This window comes from Protopterus annectens, chromosome 3.part1, assembly GCF_019279795.1.
Source record: "Protopterus annectens isolate FY-2018-M chromosome 3.part1, PAN1.0, whole genome shotgun sequence".
Taxonomy (NCBI): domain Eukaryota; kingdom Metazoa; phylum Chordata; order Ceratodontiformes; family Protopteridae; genus Protopterus; species Protopterus annectens.
In genome coordinates, this window is record NC_056732.1 from 1,445,572,761 (window position 1) to 1,445,592,321 (window position 19,561).

Genomic DNA, 19,561 nt, shown 5'->3' on the forward strand with positions numbered 1-19,561 from the left:
TCCTTCAGTGTTGCTGTAGGTCTTTTGGCAGCCTCCCTGACTAGTTTTCATGTTGTGTTTTCATCTGTTTTTGGAGGCACGTCCAGTTCTTTGCAACGTCACTGTTGCCCCATATTTTCTCCACTTTTTGATGACTGTCTTCACTGTGTTCCATGGTATATCCAATGCTGTGGAAATTTTTTTTGTAGCCTTCTCTGACTGATACCTTTCAACAATGAGATCCCTTTGATGCTTTGTAAGCTCTCTGCGAACCATGGCTTTTGCTGTAGCAGGCATCTGAATGTCAGGAAAATCCTACTAGGACAGCTGAACTTTATTTGGGGTTAATCAGAGTCTCTTTAATTGATGGTAGGTGCGTACCCAAGAACACTGAATGCTGTAATTAAATCAAAAGGTGCTTCAACAAAGTATTAGTTTAAGGGTGTGTACACTTATGCAACCAGCTTATTGTACGTTTTTTATTTTTTTATATTTTTCCCCCTTACAGATTTGTTTGTTTTTCACTTGAATTGTACAGGTTATAGGTCACATTAAAGGTCGCAAAAGTTTTGAAATGATTTATTGTGGTCTCATTTTTTTATATCACTAAAACCTAGCATTTAACAGGAATGTGTAAACTTTTTATATCCACTGTATTTGTAAAGCCTGAAATTTAATAATAAAAACATATTGTTGTGTTTTACAGGTAATGTCTGAAAAAAAATGACTAGCAACCCTACAGAGGGCCTTTTTAAAGTAGTGTATGTAGTCTTAGCCTTTGTTACAACATTCACTGATTCATTTACTTTTTTATTGCTCCCAAAAGTGGTACATGACAGTAATTTCCCTTTAATACATTTTCAAGGGTTCAGATGTTGTGCGTGACATTCCTTGGCCAGAGGAGCTCATTTTTACACTGGATGAAAAGCTCTTGGATGACATTGAAAATGCAAAACAGCAGTACTATGAGAAGGTAAGTTGATGTACATTAAGTACTATGAGAAGGTAAGTTGATTAACATTACTGTATTATGTATGGTTGTGCTTCAGTTATTACACAAGAAATCACATCAGATATACTTACATTATAACAGTGTCACAAAAATGTTCATTGTTTAACAGTTGTATTTCACAAATACGTAATTGTAGAGGTTTTTTAGCCCTTTTTCACTTACACACCAGAGGAAAAAGTATGTAGCTAAGTCAGCAGTGGTTAGAAGTAGAAGGAAATATTATCACATTTTAATAGCAATGAGCAGAGGAGACATCAGTGGTTATAGGTAAAATAGTGGAGCTGTTACGATACATTTTTGAAACAATTATTTCAATTATTATAACAAAAATTTCCACCATAATGACTGATAAACAAAACTACTACCTACATTCGCAGCAATCCCACCAAAATAAACAAAAATTCTGGGCAAGCATTAATGAACTATTACACCCCGGTCAATCCATTACACCAAATCCGACCACAACAATACCAAACAAACTGCCAATACCTTTAATACCTTTTTCACCGAAACTATTCAAACTCTAGCCAGTCAACTCTCACCACAAAATTCAAACACATCTAAGACTGAATCAATCCACCTCCTCCATTTCACTTCCAACCTGTCCCTACAGCTTTTATTCTCAACCTTCTACAGAAACTCAAACCTTGCACTCCCTCTGCAGACCAACTACCTGCAGAATACTTACGAAGCATTACTGCAACTATCGTCCCATAGCCCTACTCTCACCTTTATCTAAGGTTATGGAAAAATGCATCCACAGGCAATTATTAGACCACCTCTCCATAAAACCTGCTCTCTAACTCCCAACATGGCTTCAGACCTTCCCACAGCACCACTACCCTCTCTCCTTCATGGACACCATCAACAAAACCGCAACCTTAACATGCTCTCCTCTGCGCTTTTCATTGATCTGTCCAAAGCGTTCCTATCCTACTTAAATAACAGACATCAAGCTGTACTCTGGAATACCACTCTTTCGACCCACTACCCGTTAATATTGGTGTCCCTCAAGGGTCCATATTAGGCCCACTCCTGTTTTTTTATTCATCAATGACCTTCACGAAGCAGTTCCCCAAGCTACATGCATACAATGCAGATGATTCTACACTTATATGCTCAGCCAAATCTGAATCTGAACTTCACTTCCTTACACAGAACTTATTTAGCTCAGTAGAACTATGGTTTACAAACGCTGTCTCTTACTAAATCCCAAAAACTAAACTTCTACTTTTTACACCTACTAATAAATCCCCACCAATTGACTTCACTATAACCTCCAATAATAGCACCATTATATCCCAGGATCTTACTACCAAACTTCTAGGTATCACCATAGACAACAACCTTAACTTTGACACTCATATTAATAATATCTTGAAAACAACTAACAGAAAAATAGGCTCTCTATATAGGATCAAACCCTTCCTCACCCTGCAACTAGAATAACTATCACATCTAATCTCTACCTTACTATGCCTCCCATTTTCACTAACCTGTCAAAAATAACCCTACAACAACATAGCCAGATTTGCCACTGGTAACCCTTTTAAAACACACCACTGTATTAATCTAAAATACCTAGGGTGGCTTGAATTACAGCAACAGCTGAAATTTAATCAACTGACCATTGCCCATAAAATTCTTTATCAACCTGCTAAGACACCCATACTATCTAACCTTATTCTTACCTACTATATCCTGAGATCCCTAAGATCTTCTCAAAAACTCCTCATAAATATTGTCAAATCAAACAATAGAGCTGGAGACTCTCTCTTCACTAACACTGTTGGGAAAATCTGGAACTCACTCCCCACTGAACTTTCTACACTCTATTTCCTTGTTCAAAAATAAACTTAAGCTCTTCCTTAAAACTCATTGGATGTGCCCTGTACTAAACCTGACTAACCTACACACTCTCACTACTTGTTTCAACCCCACCTTATATGCTCTAGCTACCTGTTTCTACCTCACTATCTCAGCTCAGTAACATTCTCATCAGAACTCTACTACCATTCTACCTCCACTACCTAACCTTCCTATTAGTATACTCCAAAAAAGGTTCCAATCTTCTTGATTTGAACTTACTTACTCATCTTCTGTTCCAATCTTACTTTCCTCTTCTCACCTCCTTTTCTAGAATTAAATTATTTGCTTTATTATCTCCTTTTCTGAACAGTTAAAACACAGCTTCATGATAAATTGTATTATGTTTAGCCAATATCTTGTGTTATATACTCTATATACCTGTAACCACTTTTAGCTATACTTCCTTAGTTATTATTAATGTAGTTGATCTCATGTATTTACTTCTGTAGATATATACTGTTATTGAAGTTTGGAGCTTATCTCCCCGGGCCTCTACTGAAAATGGACATATATCCAGCTAGACTAGCCCGGTCAACAAATGTAAAATAAAATAAAAAATAAATAAAATAAAATAAAATTAGCTTATTGCATCACATCAGCAATGTCGTTACCTCCTTAGAAACCTGCACTTTTTGAAAAGTCAAACAAATGTAAATATCTCGTGAGCAACAAATGCTACTGAGCTTTATAAACAACAGCATTCATTATACTGCAATAATATTCAATATGTAGGATCATGGGAAATACAAGGCACTTCAGTCACAAGACCATTTACACCTCACCAGTACCCACCCTCATTCTGTAACCCCTTCTGAAGAAGGGCAGAGTAAGTTACTCAAAGTCTTAACATTAGTATTATATTGCAAAACATTCCAGATTTATTTATTTTTTTTTGTGTAAAATGTTATGGTCTTCCTTACTTTAAGTGTACAACCTAGATAGTGTTAGCATCAGTTTTCTTCATCTTGATTTGAGCTTTCGGATAACTACAAGCACTTCCTTTCTGGATGTTTTTTGAGCTATTTTTTGAGGTGTAGAAATCATGTTTGCATAATTAGCAATGCAAACATCCGTTATTTGTTATTATTGACAATTAACTGCAACCTAAGATAGCTACTCTGGCTTTTTTTGTATCTGAAACAGTGAGCACTTTGTACAACTTTTGAATGAGGCAGGAAAGTGTTTTTGTCTAACAGTGGACATTTCTTGACTTTATAGAGCAGTAGAGTATCACTTTGGGTTACATCCAGCTACATGGTACATTTTTTTGGAAATACATATTGACTTGTTTAATTTAGTAAGTTGTAGAATTTGTTTAATCTCTAATTAGTTTTATGTTAATAGTGACTTTTTATTATAGTTTTAGGAAAAAGTTTGCTCCCAGTTATGTGAACCTCTTTATGGGTTGGTTGATGATTATTGTCAAAGTAATGTGATCTATAAAAGGTACATACACAGCTTATTTTTGTGATGAAGGGCACAGTACAGAAATGTAATATATTTATGTTTTCTTTAGCCAGGCTTAGTACAAATGGACATGGCTTTCCTTTCCTTGCAATGTCTAAAGTGACTAGTGTAGAATCTTTTGATATATGTTTGTGTATTAAAAAGGGACAGTTCAAATTGCAGTGTAGAGAAAGCCCATGTCTGTTGATATTTCCTTTCTGGCCTGTAGTGCACATCCCAGCCATCTTGTTACATCACTTCCTTGCAGAGTTCTTTAGGGCCTGCAGGTTATGCTCAGAAAATGGTGAGTTCCATTAAATACTATTAAAGGACAAAGATAGACTTAGGAAACAAGAATTCACTGAGCAAAGGTTTTTGAGTCTTTTCCTCAGGTTACAAAGGATGGGCCTCATAAGGCAAAGGTGAGTTCCTGTGAAAAAGTCAGTACATACAAGTAAGATGTTTATTTTGTTACTCACGATATTCCTTCATTTGAGAGTATTAATAGAATGTTAAAGAAGTATTGGTACATAGTACTTAGTGATGTCACAGAAAAAAGGAATTATGAGCATGATTTCCAAAGCGTGTTACAAAAACATTGCAAACCTAATGGACTGCTTAGTCTAATCTGGACATGTTCCTAGACCAAAAGAGTGTCACAGATAGTCCACCAGTTTTTATTTATTTATTCGTTCATTCATTCTTTGTTGATTGGGTTAGTCCCATAAGACTAGTGGCCTCTTTGTAGGGGAGACCGGAGGTGGTAGCTTTAGTTTGTTCCTATATAAGTGCCTATTGCATATAATTTCAATGGTTGTAGATTTGTAGTAAGGGGATATCAAAGCTGCTGATAATCTGGGGTATTTATGGTTGTGGGTGTACCTGCAATATATATTATTATCAGCCATGCAAGCCAAAAAGCAAAAATTGTATTTTGGAATATATAAGGGATATTGAAAATGTCTTTGTGGTTAGGCTATTGGCTGCACATTTGGGTTCCTGTTATATAACTGAAGACCCGATCCTTCAAATGCGTCTTGATTTAACTTGAAAGCATGAAACAGCAAAATAGTGAAACGACATACAAGTGATTTCTTTCCCAGGGAAAGAAATCACTTTGCCACCTCCATTACTTTGCTGTTTTCGTCACTGTAGTGCAATGTTGGAGTTGGTATATTTAAGTAGGGGGCATGTGGGGGGCAAAGCCCCCCACTTTATGTAATGTTTTGAAGTTTTTATTTTTTTATTTTTTTTGTGGAACAGCAATTTTTCTCCCTGGGAAAAAAATCGATGTTCCTTGTGTTCGGGAGTATAAACTTTCGCTTACATGGGGTCGATAAATCAGCGTTTGCTGATTTAATATAGACCCGCACATTTTCATCAGGTTTTTGCTCAAGACCATCATTTTCTTTGTTATGGATAACTGTGATAATTGTAAACTGTGTACGTATGTGCTGTATGTATTTTAGTGAGAAGAAGCTCAATTTATATTTACATGTGGCATATTATATCCTGATGTACTAAATAAAGAGTTAAATATTTAGTACAAATATATTTGTTTTTGATGGTTGTTCTAAATTGTTTATTATATTGTATAACTGAGGAATATTACTGGGTGACTTTTCATCATGTGTATTATTAAACAATGTCCTTATTCTTTTTTCTCTGCTTCACAGTAGTAGCATATTCCTTGCTGGTTAGGCATTTAGGTGGGTAGTATGTATGTAAGATAATGACTTGGCAGTCCTTCTTTAACTCACCCCGTAGCACATCATAACCTAGTATAGGTCCCCTGTGGTCCATAACTCCTACCTGATGAGTATGGAGTTCCTATACATTCAGCCCAAAAACATTCTCCTAGGAGACTTCAGCTACCTCTCCATCAACAGGGAGATGTGTACATCCCGTAACATAAATAGACAGGGATTTCTGGACTTTATAAAAGCAAAATCACTGGACCCCACTGGGCTGGCTGAATATGAGACTGCTCAAGCAGAGCAGTTTCAAAAAAGGACAGAGCACACAGAGAAAATCTGAGATTTTCTGCTATACCACAGAAACTGAAAGGAACAGACTGTATTCATTTTATGAAAGCACACATAAGCAATTGGACTAGTATTCCACTGCAGGATTTGTTAATTGGATGGGCAACACAGTGTGCATGTTCCAAACCTTGGCCATGAAAAAGTGTCAAGGCCTGTATTAGTAAAGATGCAGTCATACCAGCAGAAAGAGTTGATCCCAAAAAAACTGTGGTAGAAGGGCAAAGTATTAAAAATTAGCGAAATTAAAGTATTTATGAAAAATTATTATTCACTGTCCACCAAGCAGAATAGAAGGAAATTTATTGCAGCAATCTGGGTATGTTAGAGGCAGGTGTGAGATTCAAGCTGCTGTATCCAGCTGTCAGAGTCAGTTTTTGATGCAAAACAGGCTAAGGAAGAAATGTAAAAGTTTGTCTGACAAAACGTGAACCATGAAGCAGAAGCTCTCTTTCTCATTATTCTGATAATAATGCTTAGAGAGAGACTTTTCCTGTGAAACTTTTCCAATATTCCAAAGGAAAATGCTTGAGAGACAGAAAAAAAAGCATGAGTTAATTAGAAAAATCAGGAGTACCTTGGAGTTGAACTAGTGTCTGGGGTTGGGAAATGAAGATGAAAAGGAAGAAGACCAGTAACACTGAAATCAGTGAATAAATGTGAGACTGTAAAGCATCGGCCACATTTGTCAGGTATGGCTTTACAAGAAAAAGTGGCTAAGAAAGACTGGACTTTAGTTGACTTTTTAAACTTATGGGGGGGACTGAAAGTTGTATACCCCCCCTTCATGTCATTAATGCTTGGGAGGACACTAAAAGAAAAACAAATAGCTGTAAGTAAAACAATTTTTGTTCTTAATGTTTTTATAAAGCATTTTATGTAAATCGTATGTTATGTAGTAAAGCATTTTCAATGATTGAGATACTAAAGTTAACAACTACTTTTTCCTTTATCAGTTTAAGGAGATGTAGACATTACAGCGTAAAAAAGAGAAGAAAGTCTGGACAAAAGCGTGCTTAAGTTAATATGCTGTAATCTTGTGCTGTTGGTGTTGGATGTAAAAGTGCACTGATTATAGTATATGTAGAGTTGAGATGATTTGTCGTACTTTTACATATGTGAATATCTAGATTAATTATATTGGCTTTTTGTGTAAGCATGTGTGCTTTAAAAATAAGAGAACATTGTGAATGTAATTGAAAGTTTTTCTTTAGCAAATAAGTAACCAGTGTGAGTTGAGAAGTCTGCAGTGGAGAACAGCTGTACATTCTGTTAAGTTTCATTGGAGATAAGCTGACTACAGGTGCAGACAGTAACTCTCAAGAGTTCTGGGCATTGTTTGCTGAAGGAATTGTAAAATAAAATGTCCAAGGCAGGCAGCTTAGTAAAAAATAAAGTTTGAAATTGAATAAGAGATATCCACTTTCCTGCCAGCAAAATACTTAGAACAGTGTATTGTTAAGTTTTATTTAATGATCGTAAGTGCACGTTTTCTTAAAGCTAAAATGTAAGAATTTTAAAAGGTATACAAGCTGTTTTTCACATCTGTGGGAATAATGATAATACAGGAACAAACAGCAATTCTGTAGGTAGGAACACAGGCTGTAATAATAGCATTAGCATGGATAACCTTAGTCTGAGTGTAGGTAATGCCTGTTGGCGCAGTTGTGGATTTGGGACAGTTCTTACCAGGAGGGTTAAAATTCATTACAGTATGTGACTATGTACATAGCTTTGTGTGTTTGTTTTCAGTTACTGCGGAAAGAAAGTAAACAAAAGATAATACAAAAACTGAGACACTGGAAGCTTTTGTTTATGGATAGCAAGATACAAACAGTGAAAATGTTTTAGTCCCTTTAGTTGTATATACATGCCAGGCATATGTTTATCAACCAGAGGAGAAGTTGTGGATAATAATTAATAGAGATGAAGGAATTTATCTGGGAAGGAAAGAGGACAAGCATCAAGTGGGATAACTTGATCCTTCCACTAGAACAAGGTGGTTTAGGATTACCTGATTTGTAGGGATATTTTTGAGCTACACAGTTAAAGCTCGTATACATAACACAAGCAGAAAGCCATAATTCAAAGTTGAAAGCAATGATGATGAAGTGGGGGGGGGGGCTTCAAGAAATAAGGAGAGAATGAAATTTTGGATGCAGCTCCGTAAGGAGAATAACAACAGCCATACAGAATATCTGAGAGTGGTCTGAATGGAGAGATAAATCAGCTAGCAAAAGAGAGTAGTATTGCTGAAATTGAATTCATCCTCAAGTCCTGTAGGATCATAAGAAGTTACTAGGCTGTTGGCCCTGAGGTCCTTCAAAGCCTAGCCAAGAGTTTAGCCCATGTTTAGACAAGTCAGCACCCAAAGCCCATGTCCTGCAGGGACACAGGTGGAATCCCAGGGCTGTATTTTCTGTTTCCCATCCAATTATCCAGGTTGCACTTAAAAAGGGCTAATGAATTACTCTGCTTGACGTGGAGAGGGAGTCTATTCCACAGATGGGGGAGTCTCTGGGACACAAATCTGTCCCACCAACAAGTCCTATTGATGTCACAGACCAGGTTGAGGTTGTGCATGCAGGTTATTCGAGTGTAGCTTGACTTGCGGATATGCAGCAAGTCCCATCAAGGCAGGGTCTGAGATTGCTTTGTATGCCAGACAGAGCACACCTATGAGGAGTCTGTATGAAACTGAGTAGAGGGATAGTGCTTTTAGCCTGTCTGTGTAGGGTAGATGTTTGAGGCCTTGGATTCTCCTGCTGAGGAACCTCTGTGGTCTCTCCAGCTGCTACATGTGCTTTGCGAGGTACATGCTGGAGGGGGCATTGTACTCATTACCTGGCCTTATAAGGGAAGAATACAGGGATGTTATGACCTCTTTGTCCCTGGATGAGATACTCTTACTTTTGAGGTGGGTCATGTAGAAAGTTTTCCGTACAATGGAAGCAACATAGTGGTCAAAAGTCAGGTTGCTATCAACCTGGGGTGCCCAAATACCTCACAACTGATTGTGTGCTTAGGATGTCATTATTAATGTGATAATATGTGGGGACGTCACTCTCCCCAAAGGGGATGATAATGCATTTTTTGGCATTCAGCTTGAGGCCATGTTTCTGGCACCAGTCATTTGTTTGGGTGAGACCCTTTTGGAGGATGTCCACATCACTTGGGGAATTGATGACAACACCCAGCTTGCAGTCTTATGCAAATTTGGGCAACCATAGCCCACTGGTTTTGACTGAGCGAAACATGTCAGCTAACACACCGACCACGAAATTAACCTAATTCTTGAAAAAGTTAAGCAGAACCTTCATACAATGACCTACTAACTCGCCAGGGTCTACTTACGGCACCTCGACTGACGCACACCACACCCCTTAGCGACTACCGTAAAGCAGGTGAAGAAGGCCTTATGATTGTCTCTAGTAGATGTGGCCAGTTTGGACTTGAAGTTGGCTTTAGAGGATTTCACTAGTGTTCTTATTCGTTTGTTCAGGCTAAGGAGAAATTGCTTCCAGTTCAGCACCTGTTCCTTCTTGGTCTTGGACAGCAATTTTTTTCCTTTTGTTATATAGTTTATTTGTTGCAGATGTCCACCAGACAGGTTTGCTCTTCCTTGTGGAGGGTGATTTTGTCCTGTTGGGTTTTCCTGATTCCATGCAGCTGTATAAATGCTGATATAGTACTTTGGTGTAGATTTGGACATTGGTGCCAGTTATGTTTATACCATCCATCAGGAGGTTGTAATCAGCTTTGGATAAGTTTTTTGTTTGACCGTAGCTAGTGGGGGTCAGGGGAGATGGTGACTTTGAAAGTGACCTCTTTATGGTTGCATCTTACCATGGAGGATGATACTGTAGGGGTGCTGCAGTGGTTACTCATGTTGGTTAATACCAATTCCAAGATATTATCATGTCTTGTGGTGGTATCGACTAGCTGTTCCAAGCTGAGAACCTTCATGAGGTGGATCCTGTTTTTCACAAAATCTCACCAAGAGAACATTGATATATAGACTGTATTTATATTGCATATATCATGGACAGAAATAGGTCAAACATAAAAAAAGATAGCTGGGTACACAAGACCCAGGATAAAAAAAGTGTCCAATCCTGGTAGGTGCACTGCTGCTAGGACAGAAAAAAAATGACCGTGAAGAATCCTCAAAATATGGAAACATTCCTGCATTTGGGCCAGGCCAAGCCCAGGGTGAGGATGGCCCCCCTGTTGTAGAAGGAAGTAGCAGTCACAAAAATCACAAAAACTGATAGGCCAGAGAAGAGCCATAAAGACAATAGGTTCATAGGTAGGTACTAGGCTATCAGCCCTAGGGCCTATACAAGCCTAGCCAAAAAGATACCCTTGCTTTCGCCATCCAGGTAAATTATTTTCATATGCCCCTGTCGAGCAGAGCCACAGAGGTGATCCCTGGGATGAATTTCCTATTTCCCATCCAGTCATCAAGATTTTTCTTGAAGAGTGCTAATGAGGAGCTTTGCTTGATATAGATAGGTAGTTTGTTCCAGAGTATGGGAAGTCTCAGGGACAGGAATATATCCCTCCAGCATGTTCTGTTTATTTTGGTGACAAGGTTTAGGTCCCTAGAGCGTGTGTAGCTTGGAGGGATTGGGATTTCTTTAAGTGGAGCATGTCCAACAGCTCTGGGTTTGACATAGCTTTGTATGTTAAGCAGAGATCGCCTCTGAGTAGGCGATATGTGATGGAGTAAAGCTGGAGTTTTTTAAGACGGTCTGAGTAGGGCATCTGTTTGAGGTCGGTAATCCTCTTTGTGAGGTATTTCCGTGGCCTTTCCAGTTGTTGTAGATATCTTGTGAGGTACATACCAAAAAGGGCATTGTACTCTATAATGGGTCTAATGAGTGACGACTAGAGAGGAAGAATGACCTCTTTTTTCCTGGATGAGAAACCTTTTGTGATGAGGTGTGCCACACAGAAGGATTTCCTGACTACTGTGCCGATGTGATTATCAAAGGAGAGACTACTGTCCACCTGTGTCCCAAGGTCTCTTATCACACTTTTGGTGTTAAGTAGACTACCACCTATGTGGTTGCTCATGGGTACAGAGTTTTTACCAAAGGGGATGACAATGCACTTTTTGGCATTGAGCTTGAGACCATGGCTTTGACACCATGCATCTGTCTCAGTGAGGCCCTTTTCATAGGTTCATTGGTTCATAGATTAGTACTAGGTTCATAGATTAGTACTAAGCTAACTGCCCTTGCGAGCCATTGTAAGCCTAGCCAATTATCCTTGTGAGACTCAAACCCAGCACCTTGTGTTTGTAAGGCAAACACCTTAACTATTAGGCCACCCTCCCAACCCTGTAGGATGTTCACATCGTTAGGAGTTTCAGTTATGGCTCCTAGTTTGCAGTCATCTGCGAATTTCGTTAGCCAAAGGCCTTCTGTTTTCGCCTGTACTTCAGAAAAGTAGATACCAAACAGGAGAGGACCTGGGACTGAACCCTGTGGTACTCCACTTGTCACTGCTCTGAAGTCAGATTTGGAGTCTGCTACTTTCTCAGTGTAGGTTCTGTCAGTGAGCCAGTTGGCAGCCCATCATGTGACATAGGGATTTATACCTAGTTTAGTGAGTTTATCTATAATTCCAGAGTGGAAGATGATGTCAAAAGCCTTGGCGAGATCTAGCTAGCCTGTGTGAACCACCTTACTCTCGTCAACGGTTTTGGTGACTGCTTCAAAGAAGTCAATCAGGTTTAGGAGACATGATCTGCCTTTTACAAACCCGAACTGGGTGGGGTCCAGAGTTTGGAGATTACCAGTGTCTTTTTTTATAAGTTCCATGATGATATGTCCCATGGTCTTGCAGACAAGGCTCGTTAGGCTAATGGGGCATAGTTCCCAGGGTCCATGGTAGATCCCCTTTGTGGAGTGGGATAACCGTCACTGTGCGCCATTCAGTGGGCACAAAGCCTGAGGTGAACCTATGATTGAACATGGTGCTTAGGTGGGGTGCCATTTCATTTGTAGTTCTTGTAGAACACAGACTGGGATGTTGTCAGGTCCCAAGGATGCTGTATTCTTGGCTTTGGAGAGTGTGGTTTTTACCTGTGCAGCCGTGATTACAGGAACTTTGTATTCTTCCAGTATAGAGATGGGCCCTTTACGGGGTGGGGTGGTGGGGGTGGGGGTAAAGTTAGCACTGAACCTATCTGCCAGGATGTTGGCAATATCAGTTGGTTCTGTATATTTAGTGTCATTGTGCTGTAACTCAGAGCATATCTCAGTGTTGCCATTGAGATTCTTGACATCATGAGCCCAGTGTCTGTTATTCTTAAAATGCATTAGTTCTGGTTTAAGCACTTGGGCTTCAGGCCAGTTATTTTACATTAAGAAGGTTCGTGGTCTGCACTCTTGTGGGAGAAGAGGCTGGACTCTTCCCTTCTGAGCTGGGAATTTCTGGTTAAAGGTTTATAGTGCCTGAATATTTGAACTGTATCTTACTGAAATTGGTACACCTTGTTTGCTGTAGCATAGACTAGATCCAGGCCTGCTGAATCTAGCTTTGTTTATATGCTTGTTGTTTGTTTGCTTGTTATTTCCCTGGAACGCTAATTCCACCTAATACGCGGCTTCTCGGCGCTTCTGTGGATCACTAGTGATATTTGCATTACTTACTGTACTTATTTCCTTGTTTCACTTGAAAGAAAGTTACTGTTTGTTGTTTTTTTGCATTTAAGTTACCTGTAACACATTGCACTTAAGTTACCTGGCACTTGCTCACTAAAGCAATTATATAAGTCAGCACTAAAAATTAAAAGCACTACACCCTCACTCCCCACTGGCCCTTGTTTTCAATTATAAAGGAATTCCCAATATTATTCTAGCATGTCCAAAGGTCGGTTGTCAATCTCCTCTCCGGTCCAGCTGGTGAATCTGGGAATCTTGAGGCAATGTTACAACTGCCTCATGTACACAGACAACCCTCTCCTCCTCCCAACAAATTCCAACACATGTGAGAGATGCAACCATATAGCCAAACTGGAGGCTAAGCTCTCTCAACTCAGTACTGGCATAACCAGTCAGGAGGAGAAGGAAACCACACTCACTACAATTCCAGTCTCACATAGACCTACCACGACAGCAAACCAAACACATAATCACACAAAAACATACTTGGAGGCTCTAAATAAAGATCTGCCTAAGCAGCAGAGACCTCCAAAGCAGACACCCAAGCAACCGCTACCCCAAAACAAAACACGTGCAACACATATCTCACAAAGCCAGTGTGACGAACAGTCACAGCCCTTAAGACTAAACAACACAACTGATACACTTGTAATAGGTGACTCTATCATCAGGCACACTGACATCCCGCTCACCAGGCTGAACAAGGAGAGGGTCACGGTGAGCAGCCTGTCGGGCGCTAGGATCCGCCACATAACACAAGCACTCAGGTCACTCCAAGGCAAGTACAAATATGACTCAGTCATTGTCCATGCTGGTGTGAATGACCTGAGACGTACCTCCCTGGACTACATGAAAAGAGACATAGAGGAGCTCTCTGAGCATGTAGCCCAGGCCGGTATGACCCTGACCTTGAGTAGCATCTTACCCTCACCAAGAATGATGCCACAATATGAAGACAAGATGATCAATTTCAACAATTGGCTTAAGTACTGGTGTCATTCAAAGGGGATCCAATGCCTGTCAGCTTGGGATGATATGCTCGACAAGCCACGATGCTTCGCTAGGGACGGCTTGCACCTGTCACCCCTGGGCTTTCGGATATTGGCAAAGGCTCTTGCTACCCCCATAGTGCCTTTTTTAGGCAAGGCTCAGAAGACAAACCCACCTCCATAGGTATCACAAGGGATAAGAAACTAAGAGTAATGCTGCTCAATGCCAGAAGTCTAAACCTCAAGATGCACGCACTCGAAACTCTCCTTAGCATGGAGAACATCAATATCTGTACAGTAACAGAAACCTGGTTCAGGGCTCCCGAGAGCACCCCAGCACTACCAGGTTATACCTCATACCATGCTTTTCGGACCCAAAACTTGGACCGAACCACAAAAAGAGGGGGAGTATCGATATTCATCAAAGATACCCACACCTCCAGGTTGGTGGCAAAGCACGAAGCATCAGAGACTATCCATGTGCAACTAACAGTGGGTAAAACTGCCTTCCAGTTTATAGCCTGCTACAGACCACCCTCCCAAACCCAGGAACCCCACTCTGCCTTTCTGAGAACACTGGAAAATATGAAGGTCTCTCCAAACACCATTATATTGGGCGACTTCAACTACCCAAACATAGACTGGGAGCATTACTCTAGCTCCAACACCCTAGCCCAAAGGTTCCTAGAATTTATAAACTCAAATGCTATGGAACAACTTGTTACCACTCCCACAAGAGGGGAAAACATACTGGACCTGATCATCACCAACATGGGGACTGTATGCTCCAGACCAGAAGTGTATCCCTCACTGGTAAGATCAGACCATAAACTAATCTCACTGGATATTCACATCCCGACCCCACCCCTGCCCAGAAAACCACAGTGAAAAACTTCTCTAAAGCAAATTTCACACTCCTCAAAACCGAGGTGGAATCCTTCAAAGCCCCGGGCCTGTGGAAAATGCCCAGACCACAGAATCCTTTATAAACGCATTCTATGAACACCGACAGAAATCCATGGATCATGCGATCCCAAATAAAACCAAGTCCCAATCGACCAAAGGCAGGCGTCCTGTCTGGTGGACCCCAGCCGTAAACAAACTATACAATAGAAGGAGGAAGCTACTAAATGATAGAGCAAAATCCCAAAAGGGAAGGCATCACTGATCAGTATTAGCAAAAAACTACGGGCACTCATAAAATTGTCTAAGGCCAGCTTGAGAGAAAAATTGCACAGGACACCAAGGATAATCACAAGGCTTTCTTTAGTTATGTTAAGAACCTGGGTGGTAATTCCCAGATATGCTCAGAATTAGTCCAAAATGACAAAAAATACACCGAACCCACAGACATTGCCAACATCCTAGCTGACAGGTTCAGCGCAAACCCCCTCCCACCAAAAGGGCAAATATCTATCCCAGCAGAGTGCTGCCCCCCTGACATCTCAGATGCTCAGGTAAGAGCCGCCCTCTCCAAAGCAAAAAACACAGCATCAGTGGGACCAGACGGTGTCCCAGGCTGCGTCCTACATGAACTCCAAGAAGAGCTAAACCCAAACATAAAACTATTGTTCAGTCTCAGCCTTACTACAGGATATGTGCCCATAGAGTGGCGTACAGCAACAGTGGTCCCTCTACATAAAGGTGGTGCCTCAACGGATCCTGGAAACTATCGCCCCATAAGCCTGACTAGCTTGGTCTGCAAAGCTATGGAAAGGATCGTCATGGACCTCATAAATAAATATATTGGGGACCTACAGACACTGGATCCTACCCAGTTCGGCTTCGTTAAGGGCAAATCCTGCCTCTTAAACCTGGTTGATTTCTTTGAAACAGTCACCAAGGCCATTGACGAGGGGAAGGTGGTCCACACAGCCTACCTGGACCTCGCAAAAACCTTCGATACAATACCCCACTCGGGCATTATAGATAAGCTCACCAGCTTAAATATAAACCCCTATGTCACTAGATGGATTGAAAACTGGCTCAAGGACAGAACCCACATGGTTAGAATTGCTGAAGCCATGTCAGACTCCAAACCAGTTACAAGTGGTGTCCCACAAGGCTCAGTCCTGGGACCTCTCTTGTTTGGTATATATTTCTCGGAGGTACAGGCCAACACGGAAGGACTGTGGCTGACTAAGTTTGCAGATGACTGCAAACTGGGCGCCATAATCGACTCTCCAGCCGACACAAGCATCTTCCAAAAGGGCCTCATAGAAACAGACAACTGGTGCCAGAGCCATGGCCTCAAGCTAAATGCCAAAAAGTGTATAGTCATCCCCTTTGGCAAAAACAAAGTGCCCACAAATTACCACATAGGTGGTAATCCATTAAGTACAGAAGAAGTAATTAGGGACCTGGGGACCCAAGTTGATAGCAATCTCTCATTTGACAACCACGTAGCCAAAGTGGTTAGAAAAACATTTTATATAGCCCACCTAATCATGAAGGGATTCACATCTAGATCAGGGGAGGTCATCGTGCATCTTTACTCATCCCTCATCAGGCCCATAATTGAGTACAATGCCCCTTTTGGGATGTACCTTACCAGACACCTGCAGCAACTGGAAAGACCCCAAAAGTACCTCACCAAGAGGGTCAAAGGGCTCAAACAGATGCCATATGCTGCCCGGTTAAAGAAACTCCAGCTCTACTCAGTGGCATATACCGCCTGTTCAAAGGCGATCTGTGCCTGACGTATAAAGCCATGTCCAACCCAGAATTAATGGACATGCTGCACCTCAGAAAATCCCAATCCCATCGAGCTATGCGCTCGAGAGACTTGAACCTCAGCACTGAAATAAATAGAACATGCTGGAGGGACAGATTCATAACCCAGAGGCTCCCTTCACTCTGGAATAAAATCCCAGTCCAGGTTAGGCAGGGTCCCTCATTGACTGTCTTCAAGAGGAATCTTGATGAGTGGATGGGAGATCGTAGGTTTACCCCGGGTATCACTTCTGTGTCACTGTTAGACAGAGGCACAGTATACTAACCTCGAAAAAGGGCATAGCAAAATAAATTTAAAATGGGTGGCGAAAGCCAAACACATTCTGGCTAGGCTTATAAATGCCCAAGGCAAGATAGCCTAGTATGAACCTATGAACCTATGACATAGCTATAGAATGCTTTGGGGTTGCCTTTAGAATCAGTGGTGATTTTTGTTTTCATAACTAGCTTTGGAGGATTTTATGAGGGATCTCAGCTTCTTACTGTGGCTGACCAGGGAGTTCTTCCAGTCATGGGATTTTACTCTTTTTTTTGCAACAGTTTCTTTCTTCTGTTGTAGAGTTTGTTTATGGCAGGGGACCACCAGATTGGCTTCCTTTTTTTGGAGGATAGCATCTTGGTTCTGTTAGGGATAGCACGATCCATGCACTCGTGTTAGTGCTTATAAAATGCATTTGTGTAGGTTTCAGCTGTCGTACCTCTTTTGTCCGTCTGCATGGGTGTCGTGAAGTTTGCCGCTTCTGTCTTAAGAAGCGTAAAGTTGGCTTTGGAGAAATTTTTTACGGTGGTTTCCCTAATGAGGTGGAGGGGACAGGATGTGTATGTCTAGGCTGATTAGCTTGCGGTCGGATCTGACCAACGAGGAATTGACCTCTGGTGTGGAACACCGGTCGCCCATGTTGGTAATGACCAAGTCTAAGATATTGCTGCCCCTGGTGGGGGTGTGGATAAGTTGATCCAAGGCAATGGAATTTATGAATTCCAGAAAACGTTGAGCAAAAGAGTTGATACATGAGTAATTTTCCCAGTTAATGGTGGGGTAGTTGAAATCGTCCATTATTAGGGTGTTAGGTTGTATCCTAATATTTTCCAGTGTATCAAGAAATGAGGAGTGGGAATCCTGGGGTATGGTGGGGGATCTGTAGCAAGTTACAATTTAGATTGCAGTCTTGCCCAGAGTTAGTTGCACTTGGATAATCTCGGAGGCATTATGCTGACAGACTATTGAGGATAAGAATGAAATTATGTATTGTTACTATTATGCAAGAAGCCCAGAATTACTAGACCCAAAATATATAAAAACAATTAAGAGAAAAATTAGAGGAAAGAAAAATAGTTGCACAAGAAAAACTTTCAGAAGCTTCAAATAAAAATGTGTGTTGATTAATACAACGGATTTGTGAAAAACATTATATAGACCAAGAAACTGATTTGCTTGGAAAAAGAAGCATCTGAGGAAGTACAAAAATATAAACAAAATCTTGAGATTTTTGAAAGGTACGAAAAAGAAATATGGACATGGGAAAGAAAAAGAGATTTGGTATGGTGCAGTATTCATGCAGAGCTAAAAGCCAAATTAAAAAAGACAGCCCCAAAAATATTCAAAGAAAAATACAGGCATCCAAATATAGAACATTTCACAGTAAAAAATAAAAATATCACAAAGAGGGAACATAGAAAAGAAGATTACTAAAGCAGAAGTTAAAGTTATGGAATCCCTGTGAAGTGAAGGATTTGGTGTAGAAGGTCTAACACCGGTTACATCACAACATGATGGAGTGAGTCCCCAAAGTAAGGAGAAGCAGGAAGATCTTGAGACATATGAAGAAGAAATATGGACATAGGAAAGAATATGAGATTTAATATGGTGTGTAATATTTATGGAATGTAGAAGCAAAACTAATCAATACAAAAAGAGCAGCACCAAAGATATTTGAAGAGAAATACAGGCAAAGGAATCCAGACATGGAAAACTTTACAATACAAAAACATAAAAAGACAAGGAGGAAAAGCAGAAAAGAAGATTAGTAATGGAGAAGTTAAAGAAATAGAAACTGAGGTTATGGAGTACCTGTGAAGTGAAGGATTTAGTGCAGAGAATCTAACTCAGAAAACACCACAGAAGGATAGAGTAACTGACATCCAGATTAAGGAGAAAGCAGTGGAATGGGAAGCAACTAATCAGTCCCCATATGAAGATATTTTGGACACTTCCACATGAAATCAGTATAAACTTTCAGTTGGAGCTGGTCAGCAAGGGAAGAACAGGAAAATGTAGCAACTCTGCCGGTCAATGCTGAGGAAAGATAGGGTAGTGAGTTCCCATATGACAGAGCAGTGGGATGACACAGGATGAAATTGAAGAGCATGTGCCACAGGAAGATGCTATGGAACTTTCTGTAGAGCGCCCGCAGGAAATGGAGAACAAAAAATGTGTCTTCAGAGTTTATAGTTATTTAGGAGAAAACTCAATCATGGCAGTAGAACAAAAGGGTAATAAAGTCATATGGAACAAAGGATCATTTGTTGCTAAATAAAGTCATAACGGAGAACTGTAAAAAGACGAAGAAACTATACATGGCATGGACTGACAACAAAAAAGCATTTGTCAGAATCCCACATTCACATGTTTAAAAATGTGTAAGATGCACCCTGTGCTGATCGATTACATTAGTGACCATGAAACAGTGGCAGACCACTTAGCAATTAAGCCATGATAAAGGACAGATTATTATTCCAGGGATAAAAATTCAAAGGGGGATATTCCAGGTCACTCCCTGTCACTGCGGCTATTCTGTCTTGTCCTTAACCCATTAA

General features: G+C 40.5%; 1 protein-coding gene across 3 annotated transcripts in view; it reads left to right on the forward strand.

The window, feature by feature from the left end:
* Positions 1-19,561, forward strand: part of CROT (carnitine O-octanoyltransferase) — a 1,004,553-nt gene that overhangs the window by 566,830 nt on the left and 418,162 nt on the right. For all 3 annotated transcript variants that reach the window (XM_044067515.1, XM_044067513.1, XM_044067514.1), the window contains exon 11: positions 845-952. In XM_044067515.1, the coding sequence (XP_043923450.1) occupies positions 845-952 (108 nt within the window). The remainder of the gene's footprint in view (positions 1-844; positions 953-19,561) is intronic.